Source organism: Sphaerodactylus townsendi, linkage group LG15 (assembly GCF_021028975.2).
Source record: "Sphaerodactylus townsendi isolate TG3544 linkage group LG15, MPM_Stown_v2.3, whole genome shotgun sequence".
NCBI classification, from domain to species: Eukaryota; Metazoa; Chordata; class Lepidosauria; order Squamata; family Sphaerodactylidae; genus Sphaerodactylus; species Sphaerodactylus townsendi.
Window position 1 is genome coordinate 34,542,857 of NC_059439.1, and position 20,687 is coordinate 34,563,543.

General features: G+C 41.3%; 2 protein-coding genes across 2 annotated transcripts in view; both read left to right on the plus strand.

Moving 5' to 3' along the window:
* The window catches only part of LOC125444388 (vomeronasal type-2 receptor 26-like), an 11,280-nt gene extending 1,644 nt beyond the window's left edge, over positions 1-9,636 (plus strand). Inside the window, exons 3-7 of the mRNA XM_048516798.1 lie at positions 1,133-1,424; positions 3,870-4,610; positions 6,631-6,858; positions 8,162-8,288; positions 8,732-9,636. Of these exons, the coding sequence (XP_048372755.1) occupies positions 1,133-1,424; positions 3,870-4,610; positions 6,631-6,858; positions 8,162-8,288; positions 8,732-9,636 (2,293 nt within the window). The remainder of the gene's footprint in view (positions 1-1,132; positions 1,425-3,869; positions 4,611-6,630; positions 6,859-8,161; positions 8,289-8,731) is intronic.
* A 2,838-nt stretch (positions 9,637-12,474) lies between these two features.
* The window catches only part of LOC125444389 (vomeronasal type-2 receptor 26-like), a 9,498-nt gene continuing 1,285 nt past the window's right edge, over positions 12,475-20,687 (plus strand). Inside the window, exons 1-6 of the mRNA XM_048516799.1 lie at positions 12,475-12,647; positions 13,328-13,619; positions 14,502-15,365; positions 16,915-17,142; positions 19,449-19,575; positions 20,007-20,683. Of these exons, the coding sequence (XP_048372756.1) occupies positions 12,475-12,647; positions 13,328-13,619; positions 14,502-15,365; positions 16,915-17,142; positions 19,449-19,575; positions 20,007-20,683 (2,361 nt within the window). The remainder of the gene's footprint in view (positions 12,648-13,327; positions 13,620-14,501; positions 15,366-16,914; positions 17,143-19,448; positions 19,576-20,006; positions 20,684-20,687) is intronic.

Genomic DNA, 20,687 nt, shown 5'->3' on the forward strand with positions numbered 1-20,687 from the left:
CGGATGGTTTCAAACTGGAATTACTTCAACATGTGAGAAGACAAAATCTGGAGTGAGACGAACTGATTTCAGGATGGAATTCCCTGTCATGTTGGTTCTGGCGCTGCTGAATCCGACCATGGTCATGGTTCATGATGGTAAATGCACCATCCGCGAATCCCTGTCAAGTCTTCATAAACATTATCAAGGAGGAGATCTCATCATTGGGGGAATTAGTTCTCATATTTATGTTATGGCAGAATTGATGGAGTTCAGAGAACTGTCGAGTTATATGGCATATGAGATGCCCTTGTAAGGAGATATTTTTTCCCCTTATCCCTATTATCTGTGCATATGATGTTAATTGCGAGGAACCAGTTAGCATTGCATTGAATTCTAGGAGTTTAAAAGGCTGATTTCTAAGTTCCATTTTAATTTACCTCCCCATTTCAATTTCAAGCTTCTTTGTTGAAGGCAGAGATCTCATATGAAAAACGCTGATTGAAAAAAAAACCCTCACTTGTGGTAGACGTTGTTTTATAATAGCAGGCTTAATACTTGACAGAATAGAACCATGGTGCACGGTGAAGGTTAGTAGATTTGGTATTGTACTTGAATCAAGGTTATGCCATCTGCACACTCATAGATTTATCGCTGGATTAGATAGAAATCTTTATTATTTCCAAATAGCTTTTCAAGGTATTGGTTATAAGAAACCACACCTATTTTTAATACATTTATCTCAGAAAATATATCACAGGCTAATTCCACACATGCAGAATAATGCACTTTCAAACTGCTTTCAGTGCACTTTGAAGCTGTGTGGAATAGCAAAATCCACTTGCAAACAGTTGTGAAAGTGGTTTGAAAATGCATTATTTTGTGTGTGCGGAAGGGGCCACAGAGTTTCACAGCTCTGACACTCAATAGGATAGAGAAACATTAGAAACTTACCTAAAATCCACAGAACTGACAGGTTGGATGAGAAAGGGATAAAATTTTAAATAGAATGGTGTTTAGAAAATCTTATTTTCACTTGACTCAGTGTTACTCATTCCATAGATAAGATTTCTAGCAAAATATGAGTAATTAGTTGTGAATACCTATAATATCACAATAGTTTTTCTTGAACGCTCTCTTATTTCTGTCACAGTATAGTGACGAATCATTACCAGCATGTCTTGGCCGTGGCATTTGCTGTGAAGGAAATCAATGAAAACCACCAGATATTGCCCAATATCACTTTGGGCTTCCACGTCTCCAACAGCTACATGAATGCGAGAGAAACTTATCGTTCCACAATCGATCTTCTCTCTACAAAGAACAGATTTCTCCCCAACTACAAGTGTGACTTCCAGAGCAATCTAATCGCAGTCATTGGAGGACTTGAAGCTGAAACTTCGCTGAATATAGCAACAGTGCTATCAACCTACAATATCCCACAGGTATGTCAGCAAAAGGTTCTGTTTGATATAAATCAGTAGACCTCACGTATTGAAGAAGGAGCCAAGCTTAGAGAAATATACCTTCTAAGTTAACCATACCTTTGTGACAAACCCCATTCCTATAGATTTATCCATGATACTCCAAACGCAAAACATTTTGCAATATGCTTTATATTTTTAATTGAAAGCTTTAGGAAGGGTGTTCTAAAATCCAAATCAGATAGCAATAGCCAACCATTAGGACCTTGGAGAGGTTTGTTTAACAGTGCATCTTTGAAGGAGGAGTTACTCTGGATCCAAACAATTTAGGATTTTAAATGACAAAAGCTAGGTGGTATCAAATGGTGGTACATAAAGCCAAATAAAATGGGTTCAAGCCCTTTTATAAAGCATTGTGGGGGAAAGATTCCCACTGAACCCCCCCCCCCAATGCTTTTGAACTGGTAGGAGCAGCAGTGGCGTAGGAGGTTAAGAGCTTGTGTATCTAATCTGGAGGAACCGGGTTTGATTCCCAGCTCTGCCGCTTGAGCTGTGGAGGCTTATCTGGGGAATTCAGATTAGCCTGTACACTCCCACACACGCCAGCTGGGTGACCTTGGGCTAGTCACAGCTCTAGGGAGCTCTCTCAGCCCCACCTACCTCACAGGGTGTTTGTTGTGAGGGGGGAAGGGCAAGGAGATTGTAAGCCCCTTTGAGTCTCCTGCAGGAGAGAAAGGGGGGATATAAATCCAAACTCTTCTTCTTCTTCTATATTTGACTGAACCTAGGTTAGCAAGCTGTTGTTCATGCATGGAAAATGTGTGACCATAGTTATGCGCACCTTTCCCTGTAATGGTCCTATTTGAGCAAATACTCATGAAGAACACTCATTGGTATATGTTTATGGTCAGATACGAGCATGCTATGGAATTATTGTAGATGCAGCATCGAGGACTATCTCACAAATAGATGATAAACCCTGTCGAGTATCGTAATGAATTCTTTGTCAAATTGACCTGTCCAGAGGTGGGATCCAACCAGTTCTCACCACTTCTCTAGAAGTGGTGACTAATTTTTTCTGAGTGTCGAGAAAGGGGTTACTGAAGGAACCTCCCTGCCCAATAGGGACTGGAGGTGTGTGTGTGCCGCGGCACCACTGTTTGAATCCCACTGCCATCAGAACCTGTTATTAAAATTTTTGGATCCCACCACTGGACCTGTCCCTAAGCAAAGAGGGAACACTCTATGTCACATTTTTCATGCTTAAATGAGTTAATGCTCCTCCGTGCAAAATAATTCACTGAAAAAAACTTGTAGCAAATTGAACACAGTGAAATGTGTAATAAAAATAATAATTAAAAAATAAAATAAAAGGAAACACTTCTTCATGCAACGTGTGATTGGTGTTTGGAATATGCTGCCACAGGAGGTGGTGATGGCCACTAACCTGGATAGCTTTAAAAGGGGCTTGGACAGATTTATGGAGGAGAAGTCAATCTATGGCTACCAATCTTGATCCTCTTTGATCTGAGATTGCAAATGCCTTAACAAACCAGGTGATCGGGAGCAACAGCCACAGAAGACCATTGCTCTCACATCCTGCATGTGAGCTCCCAAAGGCACCTGGTGGGCCACTGCGAGTAGCAGAGAGCTGGACTAGATGGACTCTGGCCTGATCCAGCTGGCTTGTTCTTATGTTCTTATGTTCTTATGTGCAAAACCCTTTCAAAAAGTGGGGATGACCAACCACATATGACTTAATGTAAGTAGAAGGACATATTCACTCCAATAAGATAATTTGTGTCCATCTAAATGAACAAGTGTCATTGTTTTCTCAGGTGCTTAAGGCCTGCTGTGTTACTTTGCCGCGACAAAAAAAGGCTACATTTAGGTTGTTTCTGCATGACACAATTATACTGGGTTACAATCGGTATCTTACAATCCAGGTCTATTTTATCCTGGTTTCAACATGGACACTTTTTTTAATGAATCGCCAGATTGGTGATTTTTGAAATTACCAGGATGAGGGAAATACCACAGGACAAAGATGCTATAGGTCTGGGAACCATGCGAACCTCTTGGCCAAACCGAGATATAATACTTGCTCGGCAGTTGTTTGGTTGTGCGGCTCTTACTGTAGCTTATGCTTCCAAGAGTAGTTAAGTTCACTATGTCAGATGTATCCATCTCTAGTTTTTCACCCAGCCTTCCACATTCCAAGCCAACAAAAACATTCTCTTTTCTTCTCCAAAAATGACCACAAAGTGAAACATCAGTTTCTTTCATTTCTACCATCAACCAACTTTCCATTTCCTACATTTCCTTCCCAATATTGACTTGGTTTAGCTGGCCTACGGCTCTACTTCCGAAAAACACGGGAACAGCCCCAGGACGTTCCATCTATCAGATGGCCCCAAGTGAAGCCCAGCAGTACACGGGGATTCTCCACTTAATTCTGCACTTCAGGTGGACGTGGATTGGGCTGTTTGTTGTGGAGAGGATGAACGGGGAGAACGATTCCAGCAAGCCATACTTCCTCTGTTTTCTGAGAATGGCATCTGTTCGGCCTTCATACAAACACAACCCCAACCCAATGTGATGGATTATCAATTTGAGATGATGCAGAAGAGAAGGGAAGATTATGAAATAATGGTGGAGAGTAATGCCAATGCAGTTATCCTTTTTGGAGATACTGCTTCTATCTCATATATGAGAGTGGGGATTAACATCTTAGGCCAAGACATCACAACAGCAGCACTTGAAGGGAGAGTGTATATTATGACCATTCAGATGGATTTTGCATCATATTATTATCAAAGAGACTGGGACAAACAGATCTTTCATGGCATGATATCCTTTATGGGTCACACCAATGAGCCACCAGGATTCCAGCGGTTTCTTCAGGGCAGAAAGCCCTTTATGACTCCAGAAGATGGCTACATCAGGGAATTCTGGGAACAGGCATTCCTCTGCCAATTCTCAGATTCACTGGAGCAAAAGCGGTTTAATAAACATTGCACTGGAGAAGAGCAGCTCGAGAGCCTTCCTGGAGACGCTTTCGAAATGAATATGACTGGCGCCAGCTACAGTATCTACAACGCTGTCTATGCTGTGTCTTATGCATTACATGTGCTGTATTCATCCCCTTGCGGGCGCAGAAGGACTGTGAAGAGAAAGGAATGTAACCTGTTCTGTCAACCATGGGAGGTAAATATCATCAGCAGATAGAAAACTCTGGCCCCTTCTGCACACGCAAAATAATGCGTTCTCAAACCACTTTCACAACTGTTTGCAAGTGGATTTTGCCATTCCGCACTGCTTCAAAGAGCATTGAAAGCAGTTTGAAAGTGCATTATTCTGCATGTGCGGAAGGAGCCCATGTTTTTCAGGACTGGAAGAGCATGCAGTCTGTAAAGTATGTCCTCTCTCCAGAGATTAATCCCGGATTCATCTTCCTCTCTTGTTAGTTCTTCCCAATGTACTAAAAAGGCCTCAGTTCTTCATGCTTCAACCTTCTTCACTGTTTTTTCTACAGTTTACTATGACAGTAAAGGCACAACAAAAGAGTTTCAAAAAGAGGTCCATTTGGTATGAAATGCTCACAATGAATATGATGCTCAAATGAGACAGGCCCTGTTGCTTGTTTGAAATTTATGTTGGATTTGAGGTAGAGAACAATGAAGTGAGTGATGACAGATGAATACTGAATAAATAGAAATTGCCTTTATGTCTATGGTTTGGAAACCTTTTGGGTTTTGACACAGGAACACAGTTATCAGGATCATCTTCTCCCTTTTTCCATTCTAGTGTGTGGCATTTGGTGAGCTGGATCCAAGCAGAATTTCTGCTGGTGAAAAAAGGAGCTAGAGGTCCATTTCTTGCTGTAGAAAATCTGTGCAAATGTAATAAATGTAAAAAATACGGGAAGCTAATATTTATAGATATAATTATATGGGAAGAGGGTTCTGAGATGGAGGGATATTTGGTAAGATCTAATTAAAATGCTTGTTTGATCCATCTCTGTATCTGAATCTTCTTCCCCCAAGAAGAGCATTTAATACTTGTGGAGATATAGAACATTTCCGCCTGGTCCAAATATCCCAGGGTTAGCAAGAGAAATATCCTGGTTTGGCCAATAACTTTGCATGGTTCCCAATCCTAAAGTGGGTCTGCCCTATGATATTTCCTTCATCCTGGTTTTTTTTTTCAAAAACTGCTAAAATGTTGATCTTTTTTCAAAATCCTGCATTGAATTACTTCCATGCAAAAGCCACGGGAGCAGTGGTGGGATCCAAAAATTTTAGTAACAGGTTCCCATGGTGGTGGGATTCAAAGAGTGGCATAGTGCCAATGGGGCGGTGCGGGGCACGACGGGGACGTAGCCAGGCATTCCGGGGGTGGGGCATTAATAATTTCTCTGTTACTGTAAAAAACTTACTGTAAAAAAAGTTCCTAATTTCCAGCTGTCCATAATTTAAACTCATTATAGCAAGTCCTATCGTCTACTGCCAACAGAAACAACTACTTCTCCTCTAATTGACTGCCTGTCAAATAATTAATACTTTCAAATACTTAATTTTGTTTCTAGAAATCAAAAGAAGAATACTTTCCTTAAACAAGGAGAATTATCCCATTTTCTACCTTTGCTAACCAGCCACATAGGAAACAACAGGACTTTATGATTTTTGGACCTAATGGAATTTCTAACGGAAAAGCAGACCCAATTAGTAACCCCCTCTCGGCACACACAAATAATTAGTAACTCTTGGGAACTGGTGAGAACCTGCTGGGTCCCATCTCTGCACGGGAGCAAAACAATTTATTTTTCCTACCCCACTGCCTGATCTCCCTGCCTTATTATCATGCTCACCCTGTTGTTGTTGTTGCTGCTGCTGCTGCTGCTGCTTTTGCTGTTGCTGTTGCTGTTATTGTTGTTATTTATTGGATTTTTTTATACAGCGCAATTCCCAAAGGGCTCTGTTCCAACTCACTCTCACCAAGCACCGCTCGCTAGCTGAGCAGCAGCAAGCCCCGTCCTGTCCATTAGATCTTACACTGGATTTATCAAATTTGTATTACACACCCCGATACCTACAATAGAAACATATATTAAATGGCACAGTCTATTTAACAGCATTCTCCTAAATATTTTCTATTAAGAAGGAAAAAATGAACATATTCTTTGCTTTCCAATGAGCAGGTGACCTCTATTTGTGTTCCCATTCAGCTCCACCGCTTTCTGAAAAGCGTCTCATTTAACAACAGTGCCGGGGACACAATTTCCTTTGATGCCAACGGACAAGTAGCGGCAGGGTTTGATATTGTCAACTGGATTGCTTTCTCAAATGAATCATTTTATAATGTCAAAATTGGCGAGTTTCACCCAGAAGCTCCTACGGACCAAATGCTCACCATTAATGACGACGCCATCACATGGAATAGCCAGTTCAACCAAGTAAGTTTGGTTCACGGTACTTAGGGAAACTTCCAAAGAAGAAAACATGGCATGCCAGCACTCACTTCATTGCTTTTGGGGAAAGAAAGAGGTCGAGTGAACAGGGTGATTGGAAACTACGTGACAGAGGGGATAGTCACTTTGGCTTAACTAAGGCTCATTCCGCACATGCCGAATAATGCACTTTCAAACTGCTTTCAGTGCTCTTTGAAGCTGTGCGGAATAGCAAAATCCACTTTCAAACAGTTGTGAAAGTGGTTTGAAAACACATTATATTGCGAGTGCGGAAGGGGCCTTAGAGCTGCAAGAAAACATTTAAAGTCTCCATCCTCTTTTTTCCACATCTCTTCTCCAAATGCAGGAGCTCACGGGGCCCATGGCTTCAGTCTGTGGTAAAAGTTGGTCGAGACTGAGTGGGGAAGGAAGCTAAAACCAACAGGAAATTGCTGCTTTTTGTCCCTGAAGTTTGCCACTCACAGAATGTGGGGAAATTGTGATCTCAATAGAAAAGTGATCAAGAAATCTTTCTGATGTTATACCTTTCTACGTGCTCAGTCCCTCTGAAGGAAACTTCAGCTAAAACCAACAGGAAATTGCTGCTTTTTGTCCCTGAAGTTTGTCACTCACAGAATGTGGGGAAATTGTGATCTCAATAGAAAAGTGATCAAGAAATCTTTCTGATGTTATACCTTTCTATGTGCTCATTTAAAATAATGCTCAAATATTCAGATCTATCAGCTGGGGTTTGCAGTTCTTCTTGGGGTTACCACTGACTTCCAGACCAAAAATATCAGTCCCTCTGAAGGAAACTTCAGCTTTGCCGGTCAGATTCTATGGCATCATAACACTCCCTAAATAGCCCTTCCTTCCCTCTGCTCACCCCAGGCATTACCCTCAAATATCCGAGAACTTGGAACATCACATTTAGGAACCTCTGAGTCAGTCGGTCAGTCAGTCAGTCAGTCAGTGAAGAAGTACCAACAGTTTTTCACTGTCACCTTTAGAATGTTCATGCAGATTCCCAGAATTCCCTGCTGCTCGTGCTGCTGCTGCATGCCAACAAGGCTGAACATTCCAACAGAAATTACCCTCAAATCTCCATGTACTTACGACATCACAATTGGGAACCTTGAGCACCAAGGTCAAGCACAAGATACTTGGGAGTGAATGAAGCAAATGAGCTCCACCTCTCAAAGAAATGACTGTTCTGTCCTAGTAATCATTAGAATTTAGGAAAAAAACAGAACGTCGGGGTAGGCTTATTACTGACTGATGGTTTTCTGGTCTCTGATTTATGTATTAGGCAAAGCCCCGTTCTGTCTGCAGTGAGAGTTGCCTTCCAGGTTATCGGAAGAAAATGATAGAGGGGGAGCCATTCTGCTGCTATAACTGCAGTCTTTGCCCAGAAGGGAAGATTTCTAAGGAGAAGGGTGAGAGAGTTACAATTCTAATTATTATTAACTAATCCTGATTATTATTAACTGAGAAGACAGCTGATGGAGTGTTGCAAAAGGCAGGTTGTATATGAAATAAGGACATTTTTATTGGTTATATATTATACATTGGTTATATATATACACCAATTATAGTCCACCTTTCTCAGTTTGAGACAAGGCAAATTACACAAATAGAAGCAAATACAATAAACAAGGTGGGACGTTCAGTAAACATGAAACAGAATATGGACCCTAGGTCCTTTTTGCCTACAGACTTGTCCAACCTAGCATCCACACACTGATATAGGTAGGGATAACTTGTTGAGTGATGTTGTAATTCCAAAAAAAGGATCTTGAAGTATGGGGTATGTGAACAAATACGGGATGTGGAGAATACTGAAGCTATCCCTAAACCTTTCCCCTTTTCTCTTTTACAGACTTGGATGAGTGTACCTCTTGCCAAGAAGATCACTATCCAAACATGGGACAAAATCAATGTATTCCCAAAGATATTATTTTCTTGTCTTACGCAGAGCCATTGGGGATCGCTTTAGTGACTGTTGTCCTGGGCTTTTCCTTCATCACACTTCTGGTGCTCGCAATCTTTGTGAAGCACCGCAGCACCCCCATTGTCAAAGCCAACAACAGGAACCTCACCTACGCGCTCCTGATCTGCCTTCTCCTGTGCTTCTTCTGTGCTTTGCTATTCATTGGTCGACCACAACTGGTGTCATGTCTCCTCCAACAAACCATATTTGGCCTGGTCTTCTCAGTTGCCATTTCCTGTGTGTTGGCCAAAACTATCATGGTGGTTCTGGCTTTCCTGAGCGTCCGTCCAGAGAGCAGCCTGAGGAAGTGGGTGGGGAAACAAGTGGGCAATTCAATTGTGATCCTCTGCTCCCTTTTCCAAGCAGTCCTTTGCTCTGTGTGGCTGGCAACTTCTCCCCCATTTCCAGGTGTTGACATGCACTCAGAAACTGAAGCAGTTGTACTGGAATGCAATGTGGGGTCTGTCACCATGTTTTACTTCGTCCTGTGCTACATGGGCTTCTTGGCCATGATAAGTTTTGGGGTGGCCTTCTTGGCCAGGAAGTTACCTGACAGTTTCAATGAAGCCAAATTTATCACTTTCAGTCTACTGGTCTTTTGCAGTGTTTGGCTGTCCTTTGTTCCAACCTACCTGAGCACGAAGGGGAAAGCCATGGTGGCTGTTGAGATCTTCTCTATCTTAGCCTCCAGCGCTGGTCTTCTGGCCTGCATCTTTGCCCCAAAATGTTACATTATTTTGCTGCGGCCAGAGCTCAACAACCGGGAACAGCTGATAAGAAGGAAAGGGCCATAATGTTAAGAAGCGTGGTTACACTGATTCCCTGTAATAAGAACATACATGCAGAGGCGGAGCACGGGGGCCCTGCACCCCTGTCATGGCACGGTCTGCCCCTGCCCAGCCCAGAACATCCCGGAACGCTTCAGAACACCCAGGCATGTCCCCAGCATGCCCCCTCTGCTGCTCTGCCCAGGGCGCCACACCCCACCCAGACCCGTTGGCGCTGTGCCACTGCATACATGTGCCTGTCCATCCATTCTGAAAAGCAGATTGGTTCATTATAAGAGACCTTCATAGTAAAAAGGAAAGGCAGAATGAAGGCCACTCGCTGTCAACTGAAGTTATGGGGGCAATTGATTGTTTAAAATAATTTTAATATGAATTGTTTTATACAGTGGAACCTCAGTTTTCATTGGTAATCCGTCCGAAAAAAAATCGATGAAAACTGAAACCGATGAAAATGTAATGTAAATCCAATTAATCCATTCTAGCCACTCCAAAAAACATACCAGAACCACATTTTTGGTGAATAAACATAGCATTTAATGCTGAAAACAGTAACAAACAATAACACTAGGACTAGCTTCAGAGTCAGTGGACCAATGTCTCACCAGAAAGCTGTCCAAAGAGGTCTGTTTCTGATGCCTCTTTAAGGTTTGTCTGAGATGGGGCAAGACTTTGTCATTAAACAAGTTGCAGACACGGCTTGCCACAGCTTTGTCCGGGTGATTTTTCTCCACAAACCCCTGCACCTTACTGCAAATCGATGAACACCGAGGCAAATCAATGAAAACCGAAACAGATGAAAACCGAAGGCAATGAAAACCGAGGTTCCACTGTATTTGTATTATATAGTTTATACAATACCCTATGTGCATTGTATAGCTTTATGTTGTACACCGCCCTGAACCCTTCAGGGGAGAGGGGTTTAAAAATCAAAAATATAAATAAATATAAATATAAAATAAATAAACCTCTACCCCTTCTTTAAAATGGGGGCCAGACATAACACATGCTATTTTATTCTGAAACCAGGGTCTTTTCAATCCATTGTTCAAACCCAACCATTGAAACTCAACCCCCTCACCTTAATTTTCAAATGAATGCCCATGAGAAGAAGAGGAGGAGGAGGAGGAGGAGGAGGAGGAGGAGGAGGAGTTCAAGGCAGCTTACAAATTCCTTTCCTATCCTCTCCCTACAACAGACACCTTTGTGAGGTAAGTGGAGCTGAGAGAGTTCTGAATAAATGGTGACTAGCCCAAGGTCACCAAGTGGGAATTTAGGAGTAAGGGAATAAATCCTATTCACCAGATAAGAGTTCACTGCTCCTGTGAAGGTGTAGGGAATCAAACCCAGTTCTCTAGATTGAAACCCACCTGCTCTTAATCACTATACCACAAGAGCTCCCAACCCTTAACTTTGACTGCAAATCATGTCAGGGAGTATCTGCACATAACTTCATCCTGGAAATGTCAATTTGCTCCTTCCAGCGTCCTGAATGTGGTGAACCATATTTGATTTGATTTGATTGGATTTGGAATTTAATTTATATGCCGCCCTTCCCCGATGGGCTCACAGAAGTGTACAAAATAAGTAACAACATCAATACAATCAATATTGAAATGTCTACCTTTATTTTCTGTCCAGGTGCACTTCCAGAACCAAGAATTTCTTCCAATTAAAAATGAGTTGGAGGAACTGGACATTACAAGGGCCAGGAACTTCCAATTCCTTTCCCATTTGGTCAAATCAATAAGGTTACAGTTTCAATACTAAAACAGCAATTTAAACCCAACTCAGTTCACCCTGCTCAAATATTTGAAGCATTTGATTTTCTTTAAGGAAGCTGACCAGGAAATCAGTTAAGGTAGCCATGGGTTGAAAGAGAAACACTGTAATGTTGTCGGTGAGTTAAGGGCCCGTGCATGCTATAAGGAGTACAAATCCCAGGACTTTCATTCCAATTGGGTTCTGGGATTCCAAGTGGATACACGTTTCCTAGTGAATCTCATTGGAATGTTTGCCGATATAATAATAAAGAATGATATCAAAAATATTAAAGAATCTAGAATTAGCCGAGCCACCAATCTGAATCCCGAGACAGTTTTTCGCACACATCTTTTCTTATCATTCTGTTGGTCTCCTTTATCCTTGACCAGTCAGGAATCCATTCTTTTGAGATTAGCAGAATAAATCCTTTTAAGAATTAGTTTGGATTCTCTTGCCAACAAAATTTAAGGGACTGGATAAGTGGTGGGATTCAGCAGTTTCGCACCACTTCAGCAGAACAGGTTGTTAAAATGTTGCTTGTAAACAACCAGTTGTTAAATTATTCGAATCCCACCACCAGAACTGGTTGTTAAATTATTTGAATCCCACCACTAGACTGGATACATACAAACTTATGTATATGACTGTTCCCTGGCCCAAACAAGCAAGGTTGCTTCTGTGTCCAGTTGCCACCATAATGATTGGACAAAAGTTTTGCTGAAATCTGACAAACGTTTCCCCCCAGTTTTTGAACAAACAACTTGGTAAAGTGTGATTATCTCCACTGTAATTATCTAATTCCTTGTAACTACAGTTTGATGGTGTCCCTAAAGCATGTCAGCGGTTATCATAAAATCAGAAGCTGTGGATTACATGAGAATTACAGCTTTTGAAAGTGCAAGTTGGTTATGGATAGGACTCTCAGTCTTATATACAAAATTAAATTCAGCAGAACTAACAAGTCAGATGGTTCCAATATTGAATTACTCCAACAGTCAAGTGAGGAAACTGTAATCTTGACTGAGCTGAACTGATTTCAGGATGGTCTCAGTTGTGTTGATTCTGATGCTGTTGAATCCAACGATGGTCAAGGTTCATGATGGCAAATGCACCATCCGCCAACCCCTCTCAAGCCTGCACAAACATTATCAAGAAGGAGATCTCATCATTGGGGGAATAGGTTCTCATATTGATGTTACCGCACAGTTGATGGAGTTCACAGAACTGTCGAGTTATATGGAATATGATATGCCCTTGTAAGGAGGGTATTTTTCCCCTTTTCCCCATTATCTGTGCCTTCCCCTTATACCCATTATCTGTGCCTACAGTTCCCACTGCATTGAATCCAAGGGATGTAAAGATTAGAGGTTCTGTTTTAATTGACCTCCCAGTTTCCTTTCCATGCTTCTTTACTGAAAAGAGAGATCCTGAGCTCATATGAAAAGCACTAACTGAATAATCTTAATTTATGGAAAATGTTATTTTACAACAGCAGACTTAAGACTTGGTAAGACACAACCATTGAGTGCAACTAGGGAGTAGCATGGAATCGCAGTTGGTTTGCTGTACTACTTGAATCCAGGTAGTTTCCATCTGTACACTCATAAATTTCTCATTGGATTGGACTGAAATCCTTACTATTTCCAAATAGAAGTTCAAGGTGTTGGTTGTGAGGTCAAACCTATTTTCCATCTGTTTATTCTAATAAATCTATTACAGCATCTCATAGCTTTGACTCTGTATGAGCTAGTGAAAGGGAATCACCTAAAATACATAGATGAAAGAGGGATTAAATTTTAAATGGAATTGAGGGCAGAGAATCTGATTATCACTCAAACCACTCCATAGTACATGGTATATCTAGTAAGATATGAGTAATTAACCATGATTCATGATAATATTAATTTTGCTTAGCTGCTGTCTGATTTCTGCCCAGTGTAGTGACCTATCATTACCAGCATGTCTTGGCCATGGCATTTGCTGTGAAGGAAATCAACGAAAACCTCCAGATACTTCCCAATGTCACTTTGGGCTTCCATGTCTCTGACAACTACATGGATGCAAGAGAAACGTATCGTTCCACAATCGATCTTCTCTCTACAAAGAACAGATTTCTCCCCAATTACAAGTGTGACTTCCAGAATAATCTAATAGCAGTTGTTGGAGGACTTGAAGTTGAAACTTCGCTGTACATAGCAACGGTGTTATCCATGTACAATATCCCACAGGTATGTTTACAAAAGGTTCTCTAGTGAAATATGCAAAATGCTTTCAATGTATTGCTTAATAAACCCCGTTCAAAGGAGAGCCATAATGCTCGCCAGGTTTAATGTTATGCCATCTGCCTTGTTGCATGGCAGATTTAATAAGCAAGAAAAGGCTAAAAGATTGTGCCCATGTAACAACAGCCCAGTTGAATCTCTGGCCCACCAATTACTACACTGTCTCAGATTCAAGGAAATCAGATCTAAGTATGTGAATCTTACTCCTTTACATTTACCCCATTTCCCCGATTTAATTAGATTACACTACTTGTTGGACAACCCTGATCCTTCTCTCTGTATGATAGTGGCAGACTTTCTCCTGGAAATTACCAAACTCCAGTAGATTTCCTTCGACCTAACATTTATTTCCTGTTTTGTATATGCCTTTTAATCCGTTTTTATTATTGTTGTACTGTTGTCTATGCCAATAAAGGCTTGCTCGAAGAAAAAAAATGCTTTAAAAAAGTCATTGGTGATAATCAACCACATAGGGCTTAATGTCAGAAGAAAGACATTTTCATTCCAATAAGATAATTTGTGTTCATCTAAATAGATAGGTGTCAATGTTTTGAAGGTATCACTGGGCAGGGCTGCTGTTTCAGTTGGCTGCTGCAAACACCCACCAACACCCCAATTTATACAGCTTATGCTTTTGTGAGTAATGAAGTTAATACATCGGATGTACTCATCCAGTTTTTTACCAAGCCATACACATTCCTAACAAACAAAAACATTGTCATCTCTTCTCCATGAATGACCACAAAGCAGAGCATTGGTTTGTTTCATTTTTACCAGCAACCAATTTTTCATTTCCTACATTTCCCTTCCAATGTTGACTTGATTTAGCTGGCCTACGGCTCTATTTCAGAAAAGACGGAAACAGTCTCAGGACGTTCCATCTATCAGATGGCCCCAAGTGAAGCCCACCAGTACACGGGGATTCTCCACTTAATTCTGCATTTCAGGTGGACGTGGATTGGGCTCATTATTGTGGATGACGAACGGGGAGAAAGATTCCAGCAAGCCATGCTTCCTCTGTTTTCTGAGAATGGAGTCTGTTCGGCCTTCATACATAAAATCTTCCAAGTCAGAGTGATAGAAGATTTTTTTAATGAGATGAAAAAGGGATGGAAAGATTTGGAAATTGTAATGAAGAGCAAAGCCAATGCAGTTGTCCTTTTTGGGGATACTGCTTCTATCTCTTATTTGAGAATGGGGATTAGATTCTCAGAGCAAGGCTACACAACAGCAACACTTACAGGGAAAGTGTATATTATGACCATTCAGATGGATTTTGCATCATACTATTATCAAAGAGACTGGGACAAACAGATCTTTCATGGCATTATTTCCTTCACGGGTCACACCAATGAGCCACCAGGATTCCAGCCATTTCTTCAGAGCAGAAAGCCTGTTAAGACTCCAGAAGATGGCTACATCAGGGAATTCTGGGAACAGGCATTCTTCTGTCAGTTCTCAGATTCACTGGTGCAAAAGGGGTTTAAGGAACAGTGCACTGGAGAAGAGAAGCTCGAGAGCCTTCCTGGAGACGCTTTTGAAATGAATATGACTGGCACCAGCTACAGTATCTACAATGCTGTCTATGCTGTGTCTTATGCATTACATGTGCTGCATTCATCCCCTTGTGGACACAGAAGATGTATGAAGAGAAGGAAACAAGAGAAGAGAAGGCTCTGTCAACCATGGCAGGTAAATATAATATGTAGATAGAAAGCCATGTTTCTGGGGACTGCAAGAGCATGCAGTCTGTAAAACATAGCATCTCTCCAGAGAACATTCCCGGATTCATCCTCCTCTCTTGTTAATTCCCTTCAATGTACTTAAAAGGCCTCAGTTCTTCATGCTTCAGCTTTCTTCACCATTTCCTCTACAGTTTACTATGACAATAATGGAACAACACAGAGTTTAAAAAGCTGTCTATTTGGTATGAGATGTTCATATTGAATACAATGCTCCAATGAGACAGGCCATGTGGCTTATTTGAAATTTATGTTGGATTTGAGGTAGAGAACCATGAAGTGAGTGATGACCGATGAATGCTGGATAAATGAAACTGACTTTATGTCTACAGATTGGAAACCCTTTGGGTTTTGACATGGGACCACAGTTATCAGGAACATCTTTTGTCTAGTAGCAGTAGTAGTAGTAGTAGTAGTCGTCGTCGTCGTCGTCGTCGTCATCATCGTCATAGTGGTCGTTGTAGTAGTAGTCATAGTCGTCATCATAGTCGTCGTCGTAGTAGTCATCGTAGTATTTATTTATTTAATATACCGCCCAACCCCAAAGGGCTCTGTGTCACATGCATTACATGCACTGATTCATCCCATTATGGTGACAGTAGGAGTATGAAGAGAAAGAAATGGAACCTCTTTTGTCAATTATCATGGCAGATTAATATTGTATTTAGAACGAAAACAACGTCTCTGGTGATAGAAAGATATATTTTTGGTTTTTTTCCCCTCCAGGAGTATATGTGGCAATTTAAAGGGAGCCAAAGTGGATGTCAAATCATACTGAATATTGGGGTGCTGTGTAGTTTCTGGGCTGCATGGCCATGTTCTAGCAGCATTCTCTCCTGACGTTTCGCCTGCATCTGTGGCTGGCATCTTCAGAGGACTGACTGTGACTGATCAGCTCCACACAAACACAGGACAACTATAGACTACAGCAATCAAAGGGAACAAAGACCAGGATACTTCTATTCAGATCCATCCACCTATTGACCTTGCTATCTTCATTGTTACTCCCATGCTACAGACTTCTCTGTGACTCACATGCCAGGCTACTCTATTCAGATGGCCTCACCTTTTGACCTCACAGTATACACTCCACTTGCTTTCCATTCCTACCATCAGATCCTCTGAAGATGCCAGCCACAGATGCAGGTGAAACGTCAGGAGAATGCTGCTTAAGAGCCTGACCACACAGCACCCAGTGATTCGGCCCATTGAAAGCCTTCCGGCAATACATACTGAATCTGTTTGGCATCATTCGAGCTGCTTCATTCCCATTGCTATTTTTTTTTAAAGGATTGGGGGAATTCCCTTTCCCCTTCCTATCGCCCCTTCCCCATTGCGCAGCACCCACCTTGTGCATAATCAGCCCATTAGAACCCAATCTGAATTATACAAAAAAAAATTTGCTTAGCCCTGAGAACTACAAGAAAAACTTACACTGAAGAATAAAGCAGAAAAGCATGAAAATGGTTCAGCTGATTTCTATTTGTGTTCCCATTCAGCTTCACCGCTTTCTGAAAAGCGTCTCATTTAACAACAGTGCCGGGGACACAATTTCATTTGATGCCAACGGACAAGTAGCGGCAGGGTATGATATCGTCAATTGGATTGCTTTCCCAAATGAATCATTTTATAAAGTCAAAATTGGCGAGTTTCGCCCAGAAGCCCCTACTGACCAAAGGCTTACCATTAATGACGACGCCATCACATGGAATAGCCAGTTTAACCAAGTAAGTTCGGTTCACAGTACTTAGGACAATGTCCAATTTAAAAAAACATGGCATACTAGCATGCTCTGCAGTGCTTCATTGCTTTTCTGAAAAAAAATAGGGTTAAGTGAGAAGATTGATTGGAAACCACATAACAGAAGAAATAGCCACTTTGACTTAATTTAGAGCTGGCAGGAAAATGATTAAGAACTCCACATCTTCCTTCCACATCTCTGCTGTTTTCCCCCTTTCCCAATTGTCAGACTGGTTGTATTCTGCAACCAAATTCTGCAAGTTGCAATAAAAACTGATTGAGAAGAGGGGGAAACATAATTCCAACCAAGCCAAAATTCTGGGTTTCTCCCCACGAAAATGTGCCGCTCACAGTATGTGGATAAATTGTGAACTCAACAGAAGAGCTATTGAGGCATCTCTCTGATGTTACCTGTTTCTAGGGCTGATTCCGCATGGGCCAAAAACAGTGGTGTGAAAACGGTGTGAAAACAGTATAAACCCTTTTACACCGTTTTCACACTGCTGTTTTTGGCCCATGCGGAATCAGCCTATGTGACATTTTTAGACAAAGTCACATAGAGAAACTTGTCATCTTTCTTACCAACCCCAAGGAGGGGCTTGTAGTTCTCCTGGGATTACCCCCAATTGCCATGCTACAAAGTTAAGTCCCCCTGAGGAAAGAAGAACTCAGGAAAGCGGATACTTTGGCATCCTGTCTTGCCTAAATTCCCTTCCTTCACTCTGTCAACCCAAGAGATTGAAGGGCAACAGGTATATTTACAATATATAATCCTGTCAAGCAGAGGAGTGAGCAAAAATGTGGATGGTGGGGCACGTTAATAAGAATAGTTATCCTTCAAAAGACCAGCTGTTTTACCTCAGAAGTTCATAAACATAAAGAGAACTTTAACTGAGAGAGAAATATAAACAGTATATACATATCAACAAAATATCACATATACATTGTTACATTCATGGCTCATCGGTTGTTACAATTTTGGCTGTGATAGTAAACTTATACAGTATCTTACTCAAAGGCAATTTTACATAGCATTGGTTAGTAGTGTAAGCGCAGAGGAAGAAGAAGAAGAAGAAAGAAACAGTAAGTGAGAAGAAAGTGTAAGCAAGAGAGGAAATATATGAGAAAAAGGGGAAAGGATTTTAGATTCATAAAGGAAAGATAAACTTTTCTTTCCCTCCATTATTTTTTCCTTATAATGGAGAGATGGCAACCACAGAAGCTGCTGACCAAAGAAATCATGCAAGCCTTAAAACCTATTCTTTCCCATAAGCCTATTCTTTCACTAATAATGCTAACTCAGCCAGATAGCCCCAAAAGGTGCCCCTTTGTTCACAGTCATACAAAAGTGCAAACTACACTGATTCTGAGATCCTGCAGTACCCAAAAGATACTTTAAAAGTTGCCCTTTTCCTAAAACAATAAGAAGGCCTGTGAGAATGTTTAAGCTCTTTGTTTGAGAAACAGGGCAACTTGAAACATACATGATAAGAAGAACAAGGGTCTATGGTTCATGTAACGTCAAAGAGTGTTATGATGACATCTTCCAATAAGGATGTTGGACAACCCCAAAGGGCTGTGGGAACAGGGAAAATCTCCACCTTTTGTATGATTGATTGATGATGTAGGTACTTTGGGGTGTATTCTTTGCCGCCATTTTAATGTAACTTGTCATTAATACTATAAAAGTAAGAACGCACTGCCATTTTGTCGTTGCTCCCCTGATCCTGCCAGCTGCCCGAGTTGGCTAAATAAAGTCTTTTAAAACTTTATTTCATTTTGACTTAAGCCTTTTTGAGCTTTTATTATTTAAATCATTATTCAGTTCTAACAGTAGTACCCAAAGAACATCTTTTCTTTCAATCAGTCAGTCAGTCAGTCAGTCAGTCAGTCAGTGAAGAACAGTTTCTAACTGTCACCTTCAGAATGTTCATGCAGATTCCCAGAATTCCCTGCTGCTCATGCTGCTGCTGCATGCAAACAAGGCTGAAAATTCCAACAGAAATTACCCTCAAATCTCCATGTACTTACGACATCACAATTGGGAACCTTGAGCACCAAGGTCAAGAGCAAAGATGAAGCACATAATCCTTCATCAAGTTCTATACAATGAAACAATTCTGCAAATGTAATAAAACACAAGATACTTGGGGGTGAATGAAGCAAATGAGCTCCACCTCACAAAGAAGTGACTGCCCTGTACTAATGATCATAAGAATTTGAAAAAAAAACCCAGAACATCAGAGTAGGTCCATTATTGACTGATGGTTTTCTTGTCTCATTTATGTATTAGACAAAGCCCTGTTCTGTCTGCAGTGAAAGTTGCCTTCCTGGTTATCGGAAGAAAATGATAGAGGGGGAACCATTCTGCTGCTATAACTGCAGTCTTTGTCCAGAAGGGAAGATTTCCAATGAGAAGGGTAAGAGATTTATAGTCCAATCCTAAGCCGAGTTGCACCATTATTAACTGAGGAGAAAGCTGGTGGAGTGTTGGAAAAGGCAAGTTGTAAATGAAATAAGGGCATTTTACTGTTTATTTATTGACATCATTTGTGGTCCACCTTTCTCAGTTGGAGACAAGGCAAATTACACATATAGAAGCAAATACAATAAACAAGGTAGGACGTTCGATAAACATGAAATAGAATTTGGATCCAAAGGACTTGACTGCACACACAATTGTCCAACCTAGCATCCATGCACCAATATAGGTTGGGATTGGTGGGGAGTGAAATACAGATGCTATGTTCACAAGAAAAAATCTTTGTGAAGTATAGGGTGTGGGAACAATTACGGACTGTGGAAGATGCTGAAGCAATCCCTCCTACTATCCCCTTTTTCTCTTTTACAGACTTGGGTGAGTGTTCCACTTGCAGTGAAGATCACTATCCAAATGTGGGACAAAATCAATGCATTCCCAAAGATATCACGTTCTTGTCTTACGCAGAGCCGTTGGGGATCACTTTAGTGACTGTTGTAGTTGGCTTTTCCTTCATCACACTTCTGGTGCTTGGAATCTTTGTGAAGCACTGCAGCACCCCCATTGTCAAAGCCAACAACAGGAACCTCACCTATGCGCTTCTGATCTGCCTCCTCCTATGCTTCCTCTCTGCTTTGCTATTCATAGGTCGACCACAACTGGTGTCATGTCTCCTCCAACAAACGTTTTTTGGCATGGTCTTCTCAGTTGCCATTTCCTGTGTGTTGGCCAAAACTGTCATGGTGGTTCTGGCTTTCCTGAGTGTCCGTCCAGGAAGCAGCCTCAGGAAATGGGTGGGGAAACAAGTGGGCAATTCAATTGTGATCTCTTGCTCCCTTTTCCAAGCAATCCTTTGCTTTGTGTGGCTGGCAACTTCTCCCCCATTTCCAGATGTTGACATGCATTCAGAAACTAAAGCAGTTGTACTGGAATGCAATGTGGGGTCTGTCACCATGTTTTACTTTGTTCTGAGCTATATGGGCTTCTTGGCTGTGATTAGTTTTGGGGTGGCCTTCTTGGCCAGGAAGTTACCTGACAGTTTCAACGAAGCCA